Genomic DNA, 16,032 nt, shown 5'->3' with positions numbered 1-16,032 from the left:
GGCAATACAGCCCTGGACCTGTCTTATAAAATGAGACTTTAAAGTGGCTGTCATGGAAAATGGCTTGTTTTTCAGGTGACGCCATATACTTGTGAAAACTCTAACGTCCCCCTAGGATTGTCATTCAGATGCACAGAGCTATACTGCAATCCCATCCCAGTGGACCAGGTAAGTGGGAATCTGTCTCACTTCCACATTTTCAGTGTGGCAAGCAGGTCTGTAGCTCTCAGTCCCATTGGTGGCCCTCAGCATAGCCCACAGAGGAGCCTCACATCCCTCCAGACCATCACAAAGTGCTGCTGAAGCAACTGGTCACTGGAGAGGCTGTGCAGGACATGTTGTAGGGCTGCCCAAGGACGCTGTGCAGCACCTATGGAGGCCATTGCTGCCCTTGGACCTCATCGGGTCCATAGGAAATTTTTGCAGGAGCTTTACTGTAGCACCTTGAGAAAGCAGCATATAAATCAGAGAGCAAGGGGAAAAGCCTCAGGTCAGATGAGCTGGGCTGGAGTCCTTCCCTGAGCTCCCTGAGCTCCAAGAGCTCTCACTCTGAGTCTCCTCCTTTTCTAAAAGCAGTAAGAAATGCTTTTTAAAGGCAAGTTGTGCATCAGAGAGAATTTCTTACTGCCAGGAGACATCCCAGTTCACTTTAATGTAGTGTGTAATTAATGCATTGATCCATGAGTATGAGAGGTTTTCCCCATGGTCCCTCCACTGGTCAGTGGCATGGATGCAGGATGAGAATTGGGTGATTCTGGCTGTGTTTGAGGAATAGGTCCCTCCAGCTACAGCTGCACTTCGCTCCAAGCTGCTCTTCTGCATCCATTTCCATGCTCAACACCTCAATCTCTCCTGTCCTCCATCCAGGCTTTCAAGATCCTGCCACTGTCAGGTGAACTGCAGCCAGGAGAGAGCCAGCAGGTCACCTTCAGCTTCTTTGGCCACCTCAACAGCATTGCCCGTGTCACGGCACTGTGCAATGTGGAGGGAGGCCCCAGCTACGATGTGGACCTGACCGGGGAGGCCTCACGCATCAGCTACTTCCTGAGTGTCCAGGAGATCAACTGCGGGATCCAGGTACCACACATGTCCCCTGGCACAGCTCCTTGCCTTGGAACCATGGCCAGCGGGTTCCTGCCCACCTCGCTCCAGGGCTCCCTCCCCCTTCCCAGCTCCTTTGTTGGCTCTGTGGCTTGGGAGTACAACCTTTGAGGGATATGTCCAGAATCCAAGCTGGTTTAAAACGCCCATCTCCACCCCCCTCCAAAATGTTGGGAATGCCTCCTTTTCAGAGCTCCTAACACTGCCTCTAGGGCAGGCAGGGTCCCAGTGGGGATGCTCTGAGGGGCATGTCCCTGAGATCCCTCTGCTGATCCACTCCTAAAGCCTGACCTCCAAGGAGGTGCCCTTGTCTAAAGCTCTTGCTTAATCCACACAATAATCAAGGGAAGAAGTTTGGCTTCCAGTCACTGTCGTTGCAGAGACTGTCTCAGAGTAATCCACACTTCACTCCTTTGCAGTTGAAAGCCCACAGATATTTCCAGCTGCTGGCCTTGTGTGACTCCCTTGTGGCCTGTATGTTTCTTGCCACTATTTGCATGCAGGTGCCTTTTCTTCTGGAATGCCTCAGTGCCACCTCTTTTGTTTCTCCTGGCTGTTGGTGACCCCTCAGAGTGCACAGGACCTGTGTCCTCTGGTTCACTTATTACTGGCCCTGACATGGTTGTTACCACACCTCTGTCTGCTGCCAGAGCTCCCTGTTTCTGGGCAGGTGCCCTGTGCCTGGGGGTTCCCCAGGTTCCCAAGTGCCTGTATCTCCTCCCCCGTCCCTGCTCCCACGATGTGTCTGCTTTCAACCCCAGGAAAGAGGAAGGAGATTCCCAGCAGCAGGCCTGGTTCTGTAACTTCTCTCTCCTATGCCTTCTCTCCAGATGTTTAATGAAATTCAGCATAGCAAGGTTGTCCTGGCGAACACAGGCAAGATACCATTTGACTGGGTGCTAAACCCCAGCACTGACACTGCAGACCAAGCTCTGGATGGAGTGTTTACAGTCAAACCCAGCAGTGTAAGTAGCACGAGTGACTGACCCCAGCCCTGTGTCAGGTGGCTCAGGAGAGTAAAGGGGAAAAAGGGGTGCAGGGGTGGGGAAGAGAGGGGGAAAAAAGTGTGGGGGGGAAACCCCAAACCCAGCCATGAGAGAGAGATCACTGCAAGCAATTTCTGCTGGGGGCAGAGAAGGTCAAACAAGTGCTCTCCGGCAGACACCGGCGGGAGGCACAAGTGTATTGGTCACTGTCCTGCCCTGCTGTGAGTAGAGGAGAGTTCTTTTTGATAGATTTCTCGGGCGAAAACAAGGCACAAAGGCAACAAATATTCTATCTGGAAAATGTTTATTGATAAAGAAGGGGTATGGTCCCGACCAGCGGGGGATAGAAAAGAGAGCAGAAAGAGAAAACAAGAAGCGGAGAGAGTAACAGAAGCACGTGGGACGAGTTAAGGCTCCCAGCACACATACAAGCCCAACAGTAATTTTTCACCCCATGTCAGAAAATGGATTTATAACATACGTTAAGGCATAAATAAAAATGAAACTGGTTCCTCACAGTCACTCTGGGGACCCTGACGGCTGAGATCTCTCTGGCTGTGCTGGCACCGGAGCGTTTCTGAGGGTCGCCTTAGCCAGGCTGTGTGATCACACAGGACACAGTCCTTGGCCCTGCCTCCCCGCTGCCAGTGCTAAGCAGCACTTACACATCCCTTTCGTAGGCTTGAAGCTCCTTTGCCAGAAATTGTCCCAACCTCTGTGCTGGTCCCTCCCTTCTCCAGCATTGCTTCTCTGCAGCAGCTTTGTGGGGCAGTGAGGGGGCCAGGGAGGAGCGGGGCTGGAAGTGTAAGGAGAAGTATTTGCAGCACCCCACCACTGTCCAAGCTGCTCAGTCCTGCCTGGACGTCTTTGAACCGAAGCAACAGCATTCCTGCCTTTGTCCCTCCTTGAAGTGGGAAGAGGAAGCTGATTGGCCTTCCCATTTCTTCATGCCTGTCTCCTGCAAGGGATGAGAGCAGGACTTCTCTTCCACAGTGGCAGCAAAGAGCCTTTTTTTGTTGAGGCAGGCCCTTGCTGGCAGAGGGCAAACCCCATTAGCAGCAGAGCCATGCTCACATCAGCCTGTGCTGGGGCTGCAGCCTTGCCAGACCTCAGGAGGACACACTGCAGCCCAGGGCTGGAGGCATGAGCTTTTGGGCACAAGGAAGTTAGAAAGTGATGTGGTCTGATGTTTTCTTCTAGATGAGAACCTGTCTTCTCTGCTAAGCCTATCTGTCCCCTGAGCCATCCCCTATTAAATGCTCTCTGATTCATTGCCTCCCTGTTCTCCCATACCTGCAGGGTTCCATTAGGCCTGGTGAGAGGAAAGAGCTGAAATTCTCCTACCTGCCAGGATTACCAGGAGCCTTCTGCAGGACTTATGAACTCAAAGTGGCTGACATGGACCCAGAAAATATCTGCCTGAAAGGAAAAGCGTCTTTTCCCATTACCAGTATCAACCTGCCCTGGAACATCAAAGGTGGGCACTGCCTGTCTGCCCCCAGGAAGGGCCCCTCTGGTTTTGTTCCCTACCATATGCCCATAGGGCAGCTCACGCCCACCTCCACCAAGCCTGGAGGGTTGCAGGACTCCCAGACCAACTCAAGCCCTCTGGTTGCTTCATGAGTCTTGAGCAGAGGATCCCATGTGGGCTTTGTCCCAGGAACCATCCTGCAGAGCTTGTCTGGCTGGCAGGCTCCTGGAAGGATGACGGCTAAACAGAAAGGCTTGGGAAAGCTGTAAGAGAGGCTGGCAGGGCTTTTGGCAGGGTTGGGTTTGCATGATACTGCAGGGGAAGAGAAGCTGCTCTGTGGGGAGCAAGATGGGTGGGAGTGAACATGAGGACTCAGAGAGGAGCAGCAGCAGCATCCACTTTTCATAGATGGCCTGAGGGGTTTGTTTCTGAGAGAGGCCAGTGTTGGGGAAGTGGGACTTCCCATCTTAAATGGGATTGGCACTTTGCTAACATTTCTCTTTGTGGATGTTTTCTTCCTTCAGGAAATGAAAACTACGATGAGGCACTGAAAGAGCTCATAAAATTCATCCAACAATACAAGCAAAAAGATAAATCACTTGTTTGGGAGAAGGCTGAGACACTGAAGGCTGAGACCCTGATGATTCAGAACCTGAAGTCACACATGCATGGCTCTGGCACTGTAGTAAGAACAGCTGCAGCCCTGTTTGGCACATGCCACCCTCTCCATGTCACCTGAGCCCCCTGCAGCCCACAGCAGCTTCCCGGTGCCCTGATGGCACTTGGGACCTCCCTGCCCACTCATGACCATGTGTCTGCTCAGCATTGGCCCAGGGGCTGCCCCTCTGGTCATGGTCTCTCCTGGGGTTGCAGCAGCTTCCTGGCTACCCCAGGGAGGGCTCCTGAAGGCCATGCTCATGGGATGGAGTTGATGGTGCTTTGGAGGAGATGCAGGTCATTGCTAGGCAGTTTGTTGGTCCCAACCCAAACCCTGCCAGATTGACAGACCTGAACAGCAGCTGCTTGACTGTGCCCTGGGACTGTGCTGGCAGTGTTCATCTCCAAGAGGCACTGGCTTGGTCCCAGTTCCTTTTCAAGACAACTTTTGTCCAAGCTGCTTTGGCACTGGCTGAGGGCAAGCGAGTGTCTGGAGCTCTGGCAGGTTCCTGGCTTGTCTGTCTGTCTGGCCAGATCAGCTTTGCTAACAGTGGCTAGGCAGGCAGAGATGCTGGAGTTACTTCCCTGGAGCTGAGGTCCTGGCTAAGAGAGCAGGTGGTGTCCCAGACACTGAGTGGCCAGATGGGAGCACCCCATCCCCCCCTCTCAACAAGAGCAGGCTGGGATACTCTATCAGGTACAAGCTGGGCCTTGGGAAGGACCTTTGCTAACCAGCCACTGTCTTCCCTTTCCTCAGTGGGACACTTGGATACAAAAAAAGCTGGTGAAGAAGCTGATAAGGCAGGCTGCTCTGGAGCTGCAGAGAACTCACACCTCCCGTCGCCCAAAGACCAAGAAATTGTTCCCTGACAAGGACCTGCGCCAGAATCTTGTCAAGTGAGTGGAGACTCCCATGCCCATCTCGAGGTGCCCCGTGGGTAACACCCAGCAGTGCCCCCTGCTCCTGGGAGCTCCTTGTGCCTGCAGAGCTGGCAATAGCCGGGGACTTGAGAAAGGGTCTGGCCCTGGTGGCTGCTGTGACACGCTCTCTCTGTGAGCAACTGAGTGCCCTCCCTTCCCCAGCATCATGCTGAACTTGGGACTGCTCAGCTTCCCACAAGTGTGGGGTTCTGCCCTAGAGCTCAGGGGACCCTGTGCAGACCTTCAAGCCCTTCCAGACAGCATAGATTCTGGCCCTGTTGACTAGCTCTGAAAGAGACAACTCCCAGCTGATGTCTTTGTTCAAACTAACAGAGAACACTAAACAAAAGGAGCAGGGAACTGCACACATCAGCAAACCCTTTAAAACCCCCAGAATCAGGTGGCTTGCATGCTGGTGGGGTGGCAGGTCTTATCTAGGTGAACTTCCCTGTGCTCCTTCATAGTGCAGCACGGGCACCGGAAGCTCTACAAGAAGATGCTCGATGCTCTGCAAAACAGATCATTTGTGTGCTTTCCTGAGTTGGATTGCTCTGGGAAAGGACCTTCCTGTGAATTTTGTCAGTATTAATGGATTATTATGCTTATTGGTGCTGCTTTGGTGGGAGTTCTGGTTGCAGAGCAGTGAAGATTTCCTGTGCAGGCAAATCATAAATCCTAGACTCCAAAGCAATTTCAGGCTCATGCTGTACACCAGGCTAAGCAGTTTCATTGATACCAGTGGAGGCCCAGTGTCCTCACCTCTATTGGCTTTTCATAGCAGAGGAGCTGTGACCAGTGTCCATTTTAAACTAATTTTACTTTCAGGTACTATTGGTAGGTGGTAAAACCTAGGACCTGCACTCCCTGTGACTTCTTGAAGTCATTGCCAGGCAGTCAGGTCTGGGGTTTCATTGCTTGATTTGAGTTTTTACAGCAATGAATACAGAATTAGTCGTTTTATTTGCATCCTCCATCCGCTTGGACATGTAGCTGGGCTGTGGTTTAAGGACTGTCCTTACTCCTCCTTCCAGCATTGACCTGCCTGAGTACATCCTGGACATGGGCGCTGTCCTTAAGGGCCACGTTGAGAAACGCACTGTGGAGATCAGCAACCCCGGGTCGATGGCAGTGTCCTTACAGGTCGATCAATCTGTCCTGCAGGACACAGGTAGGCAGTGCTGAAGACACTTCCTGTGGGCTTGAAGGAGGTGTCTCAGACAGATTAGCTTAAGCCACTGAACTTAAGGGTTTTGAGCTTTTTCTTCTTAGTGTCCCTGATGGGAGCTTCAGAGCCTGAACTCTCCTGGCCAGCCGTGCCTGGGGACCTGGCCTGCCTGCCATTGCCTTAATGCTTCAGTGCAGGGGCAGGAAGAGCTCATCACCCTGGTCACCTCTGGCATCTTCTGCCCTTGGCTCCCATGAGCATCAAGTTTCTTTCAGCATTCTGTGGGCTTGTTTTGCAAACCAGTGGGGTCTGCTGTGGTCTAGAAGTGCTTTGTTTGAAGTTGACACTGTCACAGCACTTGTGTTAATCCTTTATTGAGGAAACAGCCTTTGAGGTCCTCTGGTGGATCAAAACAGGTTCCAAAAGAGGCCTTGAGGCAAGTCTGCGCTTCCATCCCAGTGGCGCACTGTGTCTGAGGGGTGTTCAGGTGCACCCTTTAGGTTTTTGTCCCGGTCACAGCACGGCATGGGATTTTACCCAGACCTCTCAGCCAGGACCCCTGTAAGGCCTTAATGTGCTTATGACACGTTTTCTGTTTCTTGTGTATCCCAGCTGCTTTGTTTTCATCTGTTCAAGGTTTCAGAGTGAACCTGGAGAAGGTGACGTACCTGCCCCAGAGATGCGCCACGTCGTTTGAAGTGCGCTTTGAAAGTGCCTGCCAGCCACTGGGAGAAGTGGATGTGGTGCTGCCCATCACGGTACCACAGCTTTTTGGGCAGGCAGTAGGCTGGGCACAGCAGCAGATGTCACCTGGACTCTCATATGAATTCTCTGTCCTTCTCCAGGTAACAAAAGGCCCCACGCGTCACATCCACCTCCGTGCCAAAGTGTTTGGACTGTCGCTCGACCTCTCCAAGAACCGATTTCAGTTCCACGATACCATCGTTGGGCAGTGCCAGGTTGAGACAGTCCGGCTCTACAACTGGTTCCGAGTGCCCTGTGAATGGTTCATTTCTGAGGTCAAGCCTGAGGTAAAGCACAGGCGACGTGGAAGGCGGAACTTCTTGGTTGGGTTTTCTTGGTGTCTCTTGCCCTTTCTGCTCCTGCGGCTGCCTGAGCACTTGGGTCTACAGCATGTTTGAGGAAGCTTCTGAGGGTCTAGATCAAGGCTGGTTTGCCTGGACCTGTTCCATTAGCTGATGCTTTGCTTTTCTGCCATCTTCACCCATTCCACCTCCTCAGAGGACAGTAGTTCCCCATCTGCCTGCCCTGTCTGCAGGTTCTCCCTCCAGCTCTAGGCTATGGGACCACACTTGGTTTGGCTGTGGGTGCTCTCAGCCCCATTCCAGTGTCTCAGAGCACTACAGGAACTGAGGCTCTGTCCTCACCAACCGAGGAGACCTCCCACGATTGGTTTCTGTGCCCAACAGAAAAAACCCTTTTTACCGCCCATACGTCCAAAGCTGAAGGACAGGCTGAAAGAGACTGAGGAGGATCCCTGTCCTTTCAAAGTGAAGCCCTCCAGAGGAATCATTGGTCCAGGAAAGTGGCAGAACGTGGAAATCCAGTTTGCACCCAAGGAAGAGGTGAGATTGGCCGGTGTCAGCCCAGGGGTGTCAGGGCCACCTGGAAATGAGGGCCTGGTGCAGAGAGTGTGGGATGAGCTCTGCCTTCACGGGGAGCTTTCTGCAAGCCCCGTTCTTAGTGTGGTTCAATTCACCCCAAAGAGCACTCCTGTGAGATGTGCTTTGAAATGCCCACAGGGAGCTTGCACAGAGAGCATCAGGGCTCTGTGGCTGCCTCTTGGCACATGGGGGGGATGTGCCCAACTGTTCTGAATGGATGATGTGGCTTTAAATGAGTCCCTGCCTTTTGCCCAGGCCTCTGACAGCAGGCAGTAGCTTTATAGGGATGGCCAGCATCCCAAAACCCACTCTCATTCGTAAGTTCTTTAATAATGGCTGATTCAGTCTATGATAGAATGAATATTATTTAATAGACTTCAGAGTTAACAGACATAAGACTTAAAACAGACTATTACTACACAGGAATAAGGCAAAAAGAGACAACTAGTGTTAGACATGGGGCTAAAGGTACCATTAATTTTACAGCTAGCGAAGAAATAATATAACTTAGGATCCAGTGTTTCTCACCATCCAATTCCTGATGGAGCACACATCAAAATCCTTTCCCTCAATTCCCAGGAAAGTAACCATGGATTCTGCATCCAGACTCTGCACGCCTTCATTGTGTGCATGTAGAAGGCTTCTGTCTCTGTGATAATTGTGTGGGCTTTTCTAGACAGAAGAACCGTGTCCTTTGGTCAAGAATATTTATTTTTCTTTCATCTCTTCCCACATTTGCTATCCAGACTAAGATGTTGATTCTTAGCTGGGGACCTGAGCCCTTCTGGTGCCAGAGATGACCCCTTGCTGGGCCTGTGACCCGCCTGGGTTATTTTTTGCATATGCACCAACCATCTGTGGCAGAGAGGAGGTGGACACGTCCTGCCACACCAACTCCCCTCAGCCTCCCCCTTGCCTGGCTGTATTTGCAGCTGCGACGTGGTGCAGAGCAGCTGCACACTGGCAGAGGATAACCCTGGGAGGGCTAATCTAGGCTCATCCTGCTGCTGGAACGGACAGACAAAACAGGCACCAGACACCTTCCTGGGTACAGCAGGACAGTTACCTGTACTGGTGTGCTGTCAGCAGTCCCTGGGGCTCTGGCCTGCCTGCACGTTCCCATGCAGCTGGGGATTCAACTTAAAGGATGGAGCATTCCCAAAAGGAGTTTGCCAGTGGCCACTGGGTCTTGGAAACTGACAGTGTGTACCAGGATGGACACAAGTGCTTCTGTGCCTGCAGACAGTGCCAGGGATCTTTAATTGCTCGAGAGATATAACCATCTTGCATCTGGCTTTGACCAGAACCAAACACTAAGCAGAGAAGATGACCCTTACTTCTAGCCAGCGAGAACTCATTTGTCTCTCTCTCCTGGAGCTGACATTTTCCTGATGCAGCAGTGCCAGGACTGTGTCTGGACACTGTAACCCTGAGGGCCCTTCTCATGGGCCTTGCACTCCTGCATAACTAGGTGAAAACATCTGACAGTCCATTGTACATCCATCTGATACCCAAATACCCGGTCACAGTGCACACCAGGATTCATCCCAGTTACTCAAACCCAGGACACAGACACTGTAGCCCCTAGCATAAGTAAATACCTGGTTTCCATTCACCTTGGAGGGACTGATAACACCCTGACTTTGGGGCAAGAGTTGTATTTGGGGTCCTGTCACCTGGGACTTGATGGATGAGTTTTCTGCACTTTTCTCTTTTCAGAGGTCTTACAGGAATGAGCTGAAGGTTAACATTTGTGGGAGCAGCAATTACTTAAAGCTGTACCTCTCGGGACAAGGTCTGGAGTCACGGTTGGAGTTCAGTCCCCCAGCACTAAAGATGGGATGGGTGCTGGTGGGCAGCAATTGGTTGGAGGCCACAGTGGTGGTGAAGAACCCGTGCAAGTTCCCCATTGAGTTTTACTCCCTGGATTTTGATGAGCAGTACCTTGAGGAGGAGAAGGTGAGAAGGCAGGTCTGGTCCCATGCACATGCTGCCCAAGCTTCACAGTACTCCAGCATTCCCAGGCTTGTGCCAGGGAGATGGAGGCAATCCCCAGGGCAAAGCCAACTCTGCTGACATGCTGTGGGAGGACTTGAATAATTCGTGGTGTTGGGAGGAGGGAGAAAATGGTTTGCTGAGTCTGTTTGTGTGATGAAAGGCGAGAAAAGGAATCTTGCATATGGTTTCTCTTCCCTACACACACAGATTCTGCGGACGGTGGTGGGGTCTAAGTACCCAAAGACCTTTTTGATGCCTGCGCGTGCTGTGGGTGAGACACTGCCCCCAGAGGTGCTGGAGGACTACAAAGCACGTGAGAAGCTGAAGGCTCAACAGGCAGAGCTCAAGGTCGGGGCTGAAGCCGAGGCCCAGGCCATGGGCAAGGCAGCACCAGGTGAGAAAAAGAGTGAGGGTTTGACAGTGTCTGTTTTGACTGTGGACACAGCAGGGAGTCCAGCCCATACACCCTGAACTCTCTTTCACCTTGTTCTCCAGGGAAAGCCCATGCTTTTAGCAGCTGCCTGTTCCCCAGCTGGGTAGAGGAGCTCTTGGGTGAAGGGCTGTTGCATCCTCTACCAACCCAGAGTTTAGCCAAAGCAAGCTCCTATCTGCCCACCACAGACTGGAGAAATAATCAGGATATTCCCTTGTGTGCCTTAGCCACACAGATTAGGACTGGACGAGTTCTTCAGCCAGTAGGACCAAGTCTAATATCACTGGCTCTTTTATATTTGCACCTTCCTAGCAACAAAAGAACAAGCTCATGTTGCTTTCAGCAAGCCTCTTTTCCTGGGATCTGAGGAGATGGGGAGGATGATGAGGATCAAAGGTAGGCAGGAGGCTGACTTTTCCATCTGGTTTTGCACTGCAGCATGTCAAGGGACTGTCACATTCTGCCCAGAGCCCTTGGTGAAAGCAGTCAGGGATCCTATCTCTCGGGCTGTCGTGCGCCACAGGGGCATGGAGGCATCTTCAGATGAAGCACAGCAGTGCAGAGGGATTGTTGTCATCGTCCACGGGGCACCCCGGGCAGGTACGTGAGCTGCAGCCCTGCAGAGGGCTGCAGGCAGAGGGCTGCAGGCAGAGGGGGAAGCAGGAGAAACGCACCCTGGGGGACCATGCTGCTTGAGGCAAAGCCCTCACAGCTGAGCAGGAGGTGAAGATGATCCTCTTGGCTCTAGAATTCAGAGCTTGTAAGCATGCTCAAGCTGCCTCCCTCATGGCCTCCCCTGGAGGGACACTTGCTTTCCCGCTGTCCTTGTAACTTTGAAATCCTGGTCGAGATTTTTCCAGGGCCTGTAATGCCTCATGTGCAAGTGTCACCGAGCAGCCCTCCTCTCTCTCTCAGGAAAGTCAGCGGTAGCAGCGGCCCTGTGTCAGTATTACAACGCGGAATACTTGTCCATAGACGCCGTGGTGAAAAAGGCCATCACCGATGGGAGCGAAGCTGGGCTCCGTGCCCGGGAGCTTTGCACCAAGGCTGCTGAGAAGCTGGAAGACAAAGACAAAAGGCGTGCTGGTAAGGAGAAATGTTGGAGCCAGAGCCAGGGCTTGAGAAACCCACCATGACTGTGCACTTCTGCTTACTCAGAGCAGCAGTTGGACAGTCCTTGTGTCTCTTAGGGAACATGCATGAAGTGCATCTCTGGCTTTTCTAAAAAAAAAAAAAAATAATTTTAAGGGCTCAGGGGTTCTTTTATAGCCCCCTTTGCTGCCGTTCTTGGCACATTTGTTTTCTAAGGGGGGTGAAGCATGCCTGTCTCTTTCCCAAATGTTCTGTATTTCCTCAAAGCTGAATTGAGCTTGCTCCTCATGGGCAGCAGGCAGAACTGCTGCCCACTTTAACAAGGACAAAGCCCTCTGAAGTGGCTCATTAAGCACAAGAGAACTGACTGTGAGTGTAACCTCGCAAACGAGAGGAACGGAGAACCACCTTCCAGAGGAATTTCCAATGAGAGACATGCTATAGATGAGCTCTTTTCTCCAGAGATTTACCTATGCCCACTGTCAGGTTACACAGCTCGTGCATGTTGGGCTGTTCTCCATGTGAGACTGGAGACTTTCATGAAATCTATTGTGCAGTTGGCGCCCTGAGCTCTGCAGGGTGAGGCCAGACCTGGTTTGGTACGAGGAGAAGTTTTGCATTGCTCAGTTTTGAACCTGGCTGGATTGGGAGCAGGTGGAAGGAAGAAGAATCTGGGTCCCAGCTGGGGTTTTCCCACAAGGAGGATTTAGCTTCAGTGGAGATGGGTGATGCAAGTGGGGCAGGACTGCAGGTCTCCACATGAGAATGCAGGATGGGTGCAGTGTACGGGAACAACGTTCCTGGAGGACGAATCTTTGGCTCGATCCATAGGGGAGCTGCTGTGTGAGCCATGTCATCTGCATGCACAGTTGTTAGGAGGGACATAGGGCTGGCATTAAAATCAAGTATGGGACGGTGTGCTTTACCACGCTGGTAAGAGAAGCAGGGAAGGAGCTGTTTCTGGGAAAAAGTGCTGCCAGTGCCCAGCAAACTAGGGAGAAAGTGCCCTGTTCCTTCCAGGGCCCAAGGTTGTGCCCATTGCGGTGAAAGGTGCCTACTTGCTTTTCACAGCCCCCCTGAACCATCTGTTCCCTGTGCAGGTAAAAAGTCTAAGCTCACTGTTCAGACCAAGAAAAAACAAGAGGAAAAAATAAAGGGGAACACCAAAGGCGAGAACCCTTCAGCACAAAAGAAGAAGAAGGCAGCCAGCACACCCAAGAAAAAGGACCCCAAGGTAAACATGATCTGCACTGGTTGATGCCTGGGACCTTTGCGCTGTCTTTGAGATGGGCAGGGGCTGCTTACAGAGGAGGCTCTGTGCCAGCTAGACTCTGGTATGCGGGTCCATAGTGCCAAGCCCAGCTGGCAGACTGGGCATGACTTGGGCTGGGAATGTGCTCTGGCAGACAAACTCCACTGGTTCTCAGTGGCTTGTTATCAAAGTGCAGTCCTGGCTAGTGTGGCTGCAGGCAGTGAGCAAAGCGCTGGGAGGCTGCACCGGGGGCTTGCAAGCTTGGGTCTCTGCTGGCCAAGGGATGGGCCCTCCAGGACCATCCCCTGGAGCCCCCGGCCTGCCCCGCAGGGTTGTTCTGGTCTCCACTGGTGCAGAACCCCAGCTCCAAGCCCAGCAGTGGGAGCTGTTCAGAGCGTTCGACTGGGGTTCATTTTCCTTACAATGGTCCACACTCCAGGTCACGGTTTCCACTGCTCCTGCGCCACAGCCTCTGAACATCAGCAGCAGCAGCGGGGAAGAGCTGAACTGCCTGAGCTGTGTGCTGCCCGAGGACCTGCTGGTGGACATCCTCTCTGAGAGGCTGAAGGTATGTGGGGTAGGGGAAAAGGAGACATTCCTGCTCCAGAGAGACAGGCAGTCAGGTACGACTCGGAGATGAGGTGGAGGAGGAGGAGGTCTGTACGTGCTGTTGGAGGATCCTGGACTGTGTGCAGGGAACCTTGGGGAAAGCTGCAGATGCCCTTAGTTGGCAGAGCGTAGGGAAAGATCCAAGCTGGCCTTAGCTAATGCACTTGGAACAAGGATAGCTGGTGCCTTGTGACATCTGCGTTCACTGTCCAGCTGCGAGCCCCCCGTGTGCAATGGCTGACTTACTCTTGCCTTGATTCGCAGCACAAAGACTGCTACAAGGGAGTGATCTTTGACGGCTTGGAGAGCCTCTTTGCAAGCAGCCTGGAATCTTCTCTGCTCTGTGTGCTCAAAGCCGTCAAGAATCGTCGTCATATCTACATTGTGAACCTGCATCAGGATTATGCTTCTTGCAAAGCCACGGAGGAAGCTGAAAGACAGGAGGAAGGTGAGATATCTCCATCCCTCTCAAATCTTCTCTCTCAAGCCCTCAACCTTATCTCTGTGTATCTGGGTTTGCAGCAGAGCTTGTAAGAAATGTTCTTATTCATCTTTTCACCTTCTGCCTCAGTGTAACCAGCACTCATCTCAGAGTTGCAGGAGATCTGAGGTTTTAAGACTCACCTTAATCTCTAAAGCTTGGGCACAAGTGCAAGCTGCTGTAGCTCAGTGACAAATGACTGCCGCCAGCCTTGGTGCACTTAAGCCAGGCGAAGCACAGGAGCTCACTGCCTGGCCATAGTTTGGGGGATTGTCTGAATTTTGGAACAGGGATATGAGCTCCTCAATATCTCCTGGTATGATAGGCTGGGTCGGGAAAAGCTGTGAAGCCTTGCAGCTGACCCAAAGCACCCAGCTCTGCTTGCACTCACTCATGGTTTCTCCTCTGGTTTGTGCTAAAGAATGGCAGCAGAATGAAGCTCATCAGAGTGAAGTGAAACGTCTCTTGGTGTTGGATGACGACGAAGATGATGAGCAGAATGAAGCTCATCAGAGTGAAGTAAAACGTCTCTTGGTTTTGGATGACGACGAAGATGATGAGCAGAATGAAGCTCATCAGAGTGAAGTAAAACGTCTCTTCGTTTTGGATGACGACGAAGATGATGAGCAGAATGAAGCTCATCAGAATGAAGTGAAACGTCTCTTCGTTTTGGATGACGACGAAGATGATGAGCAGAATGAAGCTCATCAGAGTGAAGTAAAACGTCTCTTCATTTTGGATGACGACGAAGATGATGAGCAGAATGAAGCTCATCAGAATGAAGTGAAACGTCTCTTGGTGTTGGATGACGATGAAGATGATGAGCAGAATGAAGCTCATCAGAATGAAGTAAAACGTCTCTTGGTATTGGATGACGACGAAGATGATGAGCAGAATGAAGCTCATCAGAATGAAGTGAAACGTCTCTTGGTGTTGGATGACGATGAAGATGATGAGCAGAATGAAGCTCATCAGAGTGAAGTAAAACGTCTCTTCATTTTGGATGACGACGAAGATGATGAGCAGAATGAAGCTCATCAGAGTGAAGTGAAACGTCTCTTGGTGTTGGATGACAACGAAGATGATGAGCAGAATGAAGCTCATCAGAGTGAAGTGAAACGTCTCTTGGTGTTGGATGACAACGAAGATGATGAGCAGAATGAAGCTCATCAGAATGAAGTGAAACGTCTCTTGGTATTGGATGACGACGAAGATGATGAGCAGAATGAAGCTCATCAGAGTGAAGTGAAACGTCTCTTGGTGTTGGATGACGACGAAGATGATGAGCAGAATGAAGCTCATCAGAATGAAGTGAAACGTCTCTTGGTGTTGGATGACGACGAAGATGATGAGCAGAATGAAGCTCATCAGAATGAAGTGAAACGTCTCTTGGTGTTGGATGACGATGAAGATGATGAGCAGAATGAAGCTCATCAGAATGAAGTAAAACGTCTCTTGGTATTGGATGACGACGAAGATGATGATCTCCCTGAGGAGAAGAAAGCTGAAGCGGATGGAGTAATACTGGAAAGGAAGCAAATACAGAGGGAGAGGTGAGTGAGCCTTCCACAGGTTACTGCTCAGGATAGTGTCCCTGGAGGGTTTCCGTGCTCCAAGGACTCTGTTAGAGCTCAGAGGTGTTTGATAGCAAAGGCCAGAAGCAGCACAAGGATGGCCACTCTCAGTTCCCTGGCTCCCAAAAGAGGGACCTTCCTCTGTTGAGATGGAACATCATCTTCTCCATTTTAGTGGTGAGCCCTCCAGCTTAGATGATGCTTGCAGGGAGCTGGGCTGGGCTTGCCTTGGCACTGCCTGTAGAAGTGTCTCTTAAGTCCATGATGTTGATTCGCACCTTCTTCATCGTCTCCCTTCTTCACCAAAACAGTGGAATTGCGGTATGGGCGGGTGTGGGGCGCAGGTGTGCTGGCTTGGTTTGGATCCTGGTCCTGCCACAGATGGAGTCCTTGCAATGCTGATCTGCCAGGGTTCTCCTTATGGTGGGACACCATAAAAGCTCGTGTCCTTTAGGCTCCCCTTCAGCTGCAGCAGTAGTCAAGCACAGGAGAAGCTCTGCTCCAGCAAGGCAGCCCAGCTCAGGACACACAGGAAACGTGTGGAGCTGGGAGGGTGGGCTGCTTAAAGCAAGCCTGTGTATCAGGACTTTGTTCAGCCCAGGGTGAAATTGGTTTTGTGGGGAGGAGACAGACGAGGCTGCTCCAAATGGTTTCCATGACTGATAGC

General features: G+C 51.7%; 1 protein-coding gene across 1 annotated transcript in view; it reads left to right on the top strand.

The window, feature by feature from the left end:
• The window catches only part of LOC116450120 (hydrocephalus-inducing protein homolog), a 70,311-nt gene that overhangs the window by 34,245 nt on the left and 20,034 nt on the right, over positions 1-16,032 (top strand). Inside the window, 19 exon segments of the mRNA XM_032122180.1 lie at positions 76-168; positions 868-1,077; positions 1,932-2,066; positions 3,387-3,564; positions 4,083-4,243; positions 4,973-5,112; positions 6,168-6,304; positions 6,938-7,059; positions 7,147-7,332; positions 7,732-7,887; positions 9,646-9,885; positions 10,132-10,318; positions 10,828-10,847; positions 10,849-10,957; positions 11,273-11,443; positions 12,550-12,683; positions 13,141-13,269; positions 13,575-13,758; positions 15,203-15,344. Coding sequence (XP_031978071.1) covers positions 76-168; positions 868-1,077; positions 1,932-2,066; positions 3,387-3,564; positions 4,083-4,243; positions 4,973-5,112; positions 6,168-6,304; positions 6,938-7,059; positions 7,147-7,332; positions 7,732-7,887; positions 9,646-9,885; positions 10,132-10,318; positions 10,828-10,847; positions 10,849-10,957; positions 11,273-11,443; positions 12,550-12,683; positions 13,141-13,269; positions 13,575-13,758; positions 15,203-15,344 — 2,834 coding nt within the window.

Source organism: Corvus moneduloides, chromosome 12, assembly GCF_009650955.1.
Source record: "Corvus moneduloides isolate bCorMon1 chromosome 12, bCorMon1.pri, whole genome shotgun sequence".
NCBI classification, from domain to species: domain Eukaryota; kingdom Metazoa; phylum Chordata; class Aves; order Passeriformes; family Corvidae; genus Corvus; species Corvus moneduloides.
This window is presented reverse-complemented; position numbering and strand designations above follow the sequence as displayed.